Source organism: Propithecus coquereli, unplaced genomic scaffold, assembly GCF_000956105.1.
Source record: "Propithecus coquereli isolate 6110/MARCELLA unplaced genomic scaffold, Pcoq_1.0 Scaffold217, whole genome shotgun sequence".
Classification (NCBI taxonomy): Eukaryota; Metazoa; Chordata; class Mammalia; order Primates; family Indriidae; genus Propithecus; species Propithecus coquereli.
The window spans coordinates 3,485,825-3,494,535 of NW_012146856.1; the positions used below are offsets into that span (position 1 = coordinate 3,485,825).

The 8,711-nt window shown below is 39.4% G+C and overlaps 1 protein-coding gene across 1 annotated transcript in view; it reads left to right on the top strand.

The window, feature by feature from the left end:
- EPB41L5 (erythrocyte membrane protein band 4.1 like 5) overlaps positions 1-7,864 on the top strand; it is a 110,943-nt gene extending 103,079 nt beyond the window's left edge. The window contains exons 23-25 of the mRNA XM_012644656.1: positions 2,256-2,297; positions 2,655-2,785; positions 7,445-7,864. Coding sequence (XP_012500110.1) covers positions 2,256-2,297; positions 2,655-2,785; positions 7,445-7,511 — 240 coding nt within the window. The 3' untranslated portion in view covers positions 7,512-7,864. The remainder of the gene's footprint in view (positions 1-2,255; positions 2,298-2,654; positions 2,786-7,444) is intronic.
- Positions 7,865-8,711: the final 847 nt, after the last annotated feature.

Sequence of the window (8,711 nt, forward strand, 5' to 3'; positions counted from 1 at the left end):
AAATGTACCTGCTGGATTTCAATTTTTAACAATTTAGTTAAACTTTTCATTTAATAAGAGTTTATATTTCAATAACCCACTTAGCATTGTCTTTCTGTACTACAATTCTACCACTTTGTATGTGTCACTATATAGAAATCACATGTCACTCTAAGCCTATATGTGATTCAATACCATATTAAATAACATGAGAGAGAACATAGGGATAAATCAGTTTCTTGAAACAATAAGGATATATTTGATGTTTAAAAAAGTTTTACAGAAACGTGGGAGCATAAGAATGATTGGCATTAAACGTATCAATCATTATTACAGCCCAGAAGATATTGTGATCAATACAATTATCCCTCAGTATCCATGGAAAATGGTTCCAGGACCCCCATCAAATACTAAAATCCACAGATGCTTAAGTCTCCTACATAAAATGGCGTATAATTAGCATATAACCTGCATACATCCTCTGTATACTTTAAACCATTTCTAGATTACTTATACCTAATACAATGTAAATGCCATGTAAATAGTTGTTATACTGTATTGTTCAGGGAATAATGACAAGAAAAAGTCTGTACATGTTCAGTACAGACAAAACTGTCTGGTTTTTATCCCCAAATATTTTCAATTCATGGTTGGTTGAATCCAGGGATGCAGAACCCATGGATACGGAGGGCTGACTGTACTGTGACCATAATACAAATAAGAAACAGTTTCTTCCCTCCAGGGACTTACAGTTTAGTTGGGATAAGAGATACACAAATAACTAATTTAATGCCTTGTGAGTAATATGACAAGAATTGCTGTAGGAACTATTAATAGGTGCCATCCTGAAGGCTTAGAAGTACCAATGGTACTTTCTGTGGTGCTGACTCTTTGCTCAGATCTCAAATTCGGGCGTATATTGGAATCACCTGGAGAGTGTATTAAAGCACAGATTGGTGGGCCCCACCTCCAGTTTGCTAATCTGGTATGTCTTGGGTGAGGCTTGAAAAGTTGCATTTCTGACATGTGCCCAGGTGATGCAGATGTGGTCTGGGAACCTCCTTTTGGGAACTACCAGCTTAGATCAAGAAACAAAAAGACTTTACCAAAGGATAAGAATTTAACCACAAGTCTGGAAAAGTCTGTTAAACCATTTTTTGATTACTATTTACCATTCTTTTTCTCTCTCTATTTCCTACTGTTAACGAGCATTTAGAAAATATGGGTAGGAAAATTATACTACGTAATTTTTTTCTTTTGGTAGTTATCTAACTTATTAAGACATATGTTGATTTTTTTCTTACGATCTAACGTCACTAGTGCAAGTACTAGTCTAAATTATCATAAAATGGGTGGGTTTCATTAGATTATAATTCTACACATAGAAGTAAGATCTAGAAAACTAAACATTAAAGAAGAGTATAGGCACGGTGCTGTGTCTCAAGCCTGTAATCCTAGCACTTTGAGAGGCCATGGCAGGAGGATCACCTGAGGCCAGGAGTTCAAGACCAGCCTGAGCAACATAGCAAGACCCTGTCTCTACAAATTATAGAAAAATTAGCTGGGCATGGTGGTGCATGCCTGTAGTCCCAGCTACTCAGGAGGCTTAGGCAGGAGGATCGCTTGAGCCCAGGAGTCTGAGGTTGCACTGAGCTATGATGATGCCACTGCACTGTAGGCAATAGAGTGAGACCTTGTCTCAAAAAACAAAAAAAAAAAAAAAGGAGAAGAATGTAACAAAGGCCCTGCGAATCAGGGCCAGTAGGAATGTTTTCATTGGTGCTTATGCACACATAATAATTAGAGAATGACCTGTGTACAAACAGATTTTTTTTTTCTGTGTATTTTCTTTGCGGTATTCATTTGGATTAGTCAGAATCCATTGTTCAGGATGCTACCAAGAAGGCTATGATTATTTGTAATTAACTGAAATTTCAGAAAATAAAACATTAAACTGAATACTGGGTGTGGGGCGGGGTGAAGTCCTATTAAATGAACTGAAAGTAGTAATAGCATTCTTGAGTAGTAAATTTTTAGGTTAAAGAGATTCTCAAAATGATGGCAGTTTCTTTGCTGAGGTATAGCATCTGAACATCTATGTTGTAGAGAAGGGTCTTGGATTCAGAAGTCCATGTCAATTCAAGGAGGCCCATTAAGAATTACTGCCCCTTACCCCACCACAATGCATTTCATAGTAGAAGAAAGTATTATGAGTATAATTATGAAAATAAGTCAGTCTTTCCTAAAAGTAAATACGTATATAAAACTTATTTTAGGTGTCTTCAACATCCACGATTACACCCCGGTGGATTGTTCCGGTAAGTTCATGACATTTGTGATTTTTCTTCTGGTTACCCTCTCACAGTGTAAGGCCTAAAGGGATCACCACATTCTTGTTTTTCCTTACAAACACGGAGGTCGTTATCAGAATTCTGTTAACTGAACTTAATGGCTTCACACTAGTGGCTTAACCTTTCTGTTTGTAAATGCTTAAGGTTGCTGACAAAAATGAAAATGTGAGGTGAGGAATGGTTAAAAAAAACAATACCACCGTGATCATCAAAATCATCTTCCTTATTGCCATAGTCATTAGTGAAGCTTGATTTGGAGCTGAAGTTTGACTGGGTTGGGTGTTGCTACCCCTGTATGCAGATGTGTTGTGTTGTCTCTCGCAGCAGAGTGGTGTCATTTCTAATGGACTTGCAGGATATGAAACACTCCTGGCGGGGAAGGAGGGACGTGGTAATAAAGATGGAATCTCGCTGATCTCTCCCCCAGCGCCATTCTTGGTAGATGCTGTGACCAGGTGAGAAAATTATTTCTCAGTTGCAATTTTTAAACATCTATGAGAAGGAAAAATAATAAAATTTATATTTGAAGCAGCAGTGTCTTTAAATAATGTCTCTCCCTCTGTCCCTCTCTCTGTATGACAAAGGACTCCTATCCTGAATAAAGACCTCCTCCGAATCAGTAAGATAAAGACAGCTCAATAGAAAAATGGTCAAAAGACTTGAATAGGCAACTCACAAGAAGGTATCCAGATGACCAATAAGCATTTGAGATGGTGTGCAACTTGACTAGTCATTGGTGACTGCAAATTCAAACCACTGTGTGACACTTCTACATACCAGCAGAATGGCTAAAATGAAAACAACATAGTATCAAGGGTTGGTGAAGACATAGGGCAACTGGAACTCTGTAAATTGGAATAACCACATAGCAAGACCCCATCTCTACTAAAAATAGAAAAATTAGCTGGGTGTAGTGGCGTGTGCCTATAGTCCTAGCTACTCGGGAGGCTGAGGCAGGAGGATCATCTGAGCCCAGGAATTTGAGGCTGCAGTGAGCTATGATCATACCACTGCACTCATGCCTGGGCAACAAAGTGAGACCTCTCCAAAAAAAGAAAAAGAAATAGGTTTGATAGGTTTAGCAATTATCTACTAAAGCTAAACATACCCAGTGACTCAGCGATTCTATTTTTATGTACATTTCCAATAGAGATATGAATATACTTGTATGTCCATCAAAAGGCATGTACAAGAATGTTTACAGCAGCTGTATTTATAATAGTCCAAACTGACAACTTGCTAAATGGCCATTAGCAGTCAACTAGATAAATACTAGAATACAGTGGTGAAAATTAATGAACTGCAGCTGCAGTATAGCACTGTAGATGAATCCCAGAAACATAATTGTGTTAGTTATCTATTTCTGTGCAGCAGATTACCACAACTTTAGCAACCTGATACACATTTATAATTGCATTTCCTGTGGGTCAGGTGTGCGGACACAGCTGAGCTGGGTCCTCTGCTTCAGGGTCTCTCACAGGCTACAATCAGATATTGGCCAGGGCCAGGATCTTGTCTGAAAGCTCAGTCAGAAAAGGGTCTCCAGTCACGGCTGTTGACAGGATTGAGGTTCTGAAGAGCTGTTAGACTGAGGGCCTCATTTCCTAGCTGCCGATCGGCAAGAGGCTACCTTCAGTCCTTGCCGTGTGGGCCTCTGCAATGTCACTGCTCACTACATTCAGGCATACAGACCCAGAAAGCAATAGTCTAGCAAGATGGAAGTCACGTCTTATATAGTCTAATCACAGAAATGACATCCTTTTACCTTTGCTATATTATACTGGTTAAAGCAAGGAACAGGGCCTTAAAGCAAGGAACACTCAAGGGGGAAGAGACTACATAAGAGTGTGAACACCTGGAAATGGGGATCTTTGGGAGGCATCTGAGAGTCCCCCCACTGTAATAAAAGTAAGCAAAATCAATTTCAAAAAGAAGCATAACTCTATAATGGTTACCCTTGAGGTGGTTAGTGACTAGAAGGGAGCCAAAAAAGAGACTTTTCTGTTTCATATTCTGCTTCACATTCTGCATGCTGATTACAAAGGTGTGTGCAATTTGCAAAAAGCATCAAGCTGTAGTCATGATTTGTACACTGTAATGTGTGGATGCTATGTACTTTTTAAAAATGATGACTGGGTCTCATCTGCACAGATTCAGATTTACTTTGGAGTGTTCTCTATGTGATATTTTATTTCAAAGGCATAAAAATCACAAGAACAAAGAATAGGAGAGGAGACAACAGCAATTGAGAGATCTCAACAAGTTTTGGAAGCAGCTAAATGATACAAGTGGTAACCAATTTAGCATAATGGAGTAAACTCAAATCGAAGCCTCAATAGGAGAGGGAGTGGACACTGAGAAAATGAAAAGCAAGCCAGTTCACGTTGCAGAAACCTGAAAAGGCTAAAGAATTGAAGGACCCAGATATTTGCAAAGACAGGGTACAAGGTGGGGCCGAGAATGCGAGGATTAGTTGAAAGTACTTATGCCCATTTCAGCCATTTGCTGTCTCCCCACCTCTGCTCATGCTGGCATAATTCTGAAGTTTTCCTGTGGAGGAGCTTGGCTAGAGACGCTCTGGATCTGGGACTTTCCATTTTCAGTAAGGTTCCGAACCAAGAACAGGAAAGCCGAGTCAAAGTCCACACACTAAACGGCGAGCTTTCCCATCTTCCTTCTTTTCTCAGCTTCCTGAATGCCGTTGGCCAAGTATAAATGCCTAAGTAAGAAAGTAAGAGGTTTATTCTCCAGAGAAACCAATCAACAAATAGAAAAGATCTGTAGATACTAACATTTGTGAGTCTCCTGATAAAATTGCCAGGAAATGCCAAATAATTACCCAAGGGCCCATTATTTGATGAGTTTTGCCCATACACATGCAGCTTCCAAACACATTCCAGAGCTTTTCTCTTAAATATGTGGAGAGCCAAAGATTATCAGATATGTAAGGAAAGACCAAAACAGGTAAACTGATAAAGAATTAAGGAGAAAATAAAGGCAATGTGAATAATAAAAGAAAACTTCACAAAACGATAGTATCTAAATTTAGAAGATCCTGCATCCATGCCATAATAACAGGAAATTTAAGGAAAAAAAAAAACCAGAAAACAGTATTTTTAGAAATTATTAACGATGTTAAAAATAAAATCCAAAGAATGTGTGGACGATAAGATTGAGACAGTCTCCCAAAAAGTAGAACAAAAGGGTAAAAACTGGGAGAGAAAAGGTAAGAAATTTAGAGGATTGGTCTAAGAAGTCCAATATATGAATCATAGGAGATCCATAAAGAAGAACAGAGTCAATGGAAGAAGGAAATTGTCAAAGGAATCAAGAGTTTTTGAACAGAAAGACTTGCGTTTCTAGATTAAAGAGACCTGCAGAGTACCTAGCACAGAGAACGAAGATAGACCACGCTACGGAACATCATGAAACTTCAGAAGATCAAAGTTAAGAGAGGATGTAAGGCTCCAGCAAGGGGGAAATGAGCACATATAAAGGATTGCTCATCAGAATGGCAGTAGACTTTCCTGAAAGCTAGAAGATAATGGAACAATGCCTTCCCAATTCTGGAGAGCAGTAATTTTTCACCTAGAGATAAACTGTCAGTGAAGTGTGAGATTAGAATACATTTTTAGACATAACAGTTTCTCTAAAACATATACTCCAGCCTTCCTCAGGAAGCTACTGGAAGATGTATTCCATCAAAACACGGTGATTATCCAAAAAAAGAGAAAGTCATGGGACCCTGGAAACAGAGAGGTGCAGAGGGAGTACCTGGAGGAGAGCAAAGGGAAGTTCCAAGATGGCAGCTGCCCAAGAGGTCTAGAAAGGATCCCATCCATATTTGGAAAGGAGGATTTGGAGTTCCAGGAAGGATTTTGCCAAAAAAACCAAACACATGCCCCCACCTCTGAATTTTTTTATTATATGACATAGCTGAATGTACTGAGAAATGATACATGGTTCTACCTGAGAAGTTAGAGATTAGAGTTAAGTATAGAAAACTGAGTACACAGTCACAACAACAACAAGGGAACACAGAAATTTTCCCTGAAAATTATTCAGTCCAGGGACAATAAAAATTACACCAAATAAGAACTATAATACACTGATAGTTGTGAAAATATTTACATAATTACCAGAGATAAGAAGGCAGGATTGTGGATCTGGTAAGGGAATGGAAGAAAGTTAAGCCTTCGTGGCCCATAGTGGGAAGTCATAGTGTAAACACATCACTCAGAACAGTTACAACTTTTGCTGCTTGTGAGGCAGAATCTCTGGAGGAAGGTTTGTTAAAACACTGGCTGCTGGACCCTACCCTCGGAGTCTGATTTAGTATGTCTGGAGTACAGTCTAAGAATTTAAATTTCTAACAAATACCAGGGACCATACTTTGAGAACCAGGGTTACAAAAGAATGAAGGAAAATACCAGAAAAAAACAGTTGAAAGTGTCTGCCTCTATGTAGTAGGAATGGAGAGTGCTGGTGCAGGAGATTGCTCTTTCATTTATAAATCTTGTTAGTGCTTTTGACATTTTAAATCACTTCCTTTGTACCTCTGATATTGTTTTAAGTTTTTATGAAACCAAATTAGATGTCATTACCTCCTTGCATCTAAGCTCATTCCGTTCACCTACAGCGAAGACTTGTAGACCCTCATGCAGAGCCCGTGTCTTTTTATTTTTCACAGAGCTCTGACAAAGTAGATAAACTGGTGTAGGAACTCAGACACAGCCATCTGAGACCATCTAAAGAAGCATGGAACAGCTGCTTCCCCTGGTTATCTCCTGAGCGTCTTGCTCTTGTAATCAGGACAGTATTGATGTTCATACTAACCCTGACTCATTAAGAAGTGGTTAAATATGTGTTTAGCATATTTTATTGGAGGAAGTAGGGGAAATTGTACTGGCTTTACATTTTCAAAATGATAAGCATCAGTTATCTAGAAAATTCCCTTCTGTGGAATACCTCATTGCTGGTTAGGTGTTACAACATAGTCGCTGAGGTCTGTAATCTACTCTCAACATGCTCCATGTAGCACTAGTGGACACATAAATGTCCTCTCCCCACCCCCAAATGGTTCCATTGAGTAACATGTTCTCTCTTCCTTTCAGCTCTGTTCCCACCTTGGCCGAAGACGCCGCCTTGAAGCAGAAGTGTTTACTGACAACCGAGCTGTAGGGCTGCCCCTCCCCACCTGTAACTGGAATGCCCAGCACTCTCCAGCATCCGTCCATTTCAGCTGGAATGTGTTGGATTCTGGAGCTTGTCCTTTACTTGTAGGTGAAAAAGCTCTACCTAGATTTGACTTAAACTCCATGGAAAAAAAGCTGCATTTTCCGTCCAACTGGAAGAGTTTAATCACATTGCATATCTTCCCAAATGAGGGTATCTGGTCTTTAACTTTCTATAATTTTATTAAAGTTGCAAATTCCTGAAACAAGGGAATGCCTTTCCCTCAGATTTCCTTCAAACTCCTAGCTCCACCTAGTGGTTGTAACTGTTCCTAACAACTTCCTAACAAACCGCCCCTGGTGGTCAGTGGCTTTTGCAAAAGTGCTGTTTCCCTCTCTAGTGTGGTGGGCGTCCTTGATCTGAGTGCCTGTTACAGGAGTTGCACTTTGGAAATCAGGAATTTAGGAAAGTAATATGGACACTGTAGGTACATTTAGAGCCAGCTTTTCTACAATTATTATAGTATTAAACAGAAGTTTAGAATACCCAGGGTTTTTAAATGTCTCCCATACTTTTGATTTCTTACTAGCCTGGCTCTCTTAATATTCCACATTTATATCAAGATAAACCTTGAGAAGAACTACAGAGAATCAATTGCCTGTCATTTCTTTTTTTTCAGCCTGCCTTCCCACAGGAAGCACTTACGTGTGTGCACCGTGCACCTACTCTAACTTTTTGGTCTGGAATCGGGTAGATTACTGTTCAAGAGACCCGAGGCATTTACCCCAGGCATCTGCACTCCTTCCTGAGCCAGGTGAGGGATGCAGGCCATTGCAGACTCAGGTAGGGAAGGCCTGGTGGTCCCCCACAGAGGGCCTGTTTGGACATAGGTTTCATTTCCTTTCAACATAAGCTGAATAAATGATACAAAACGAAAACACCAGGACAGAGACAGGGAATAGGAGTGGGGGTGAAGGGATTTTTCTTGAATACCTACTGTATATGAAAGTATATACCGCATGCTGAAATAACTTGCATTGCATTAGGAACTTTGTGTTAGCTTAAAAGAGTTCTTTAGAATTTTCCCATCCCTTTTAGTCTGCGCAAAAAAATTCTGAATGTTAAAGTGGTACATAATCATCATAGAAAAATAGAGAACAGTATGAAAATATCCACCTATAATTCCAATATCCAGAAATAATGATT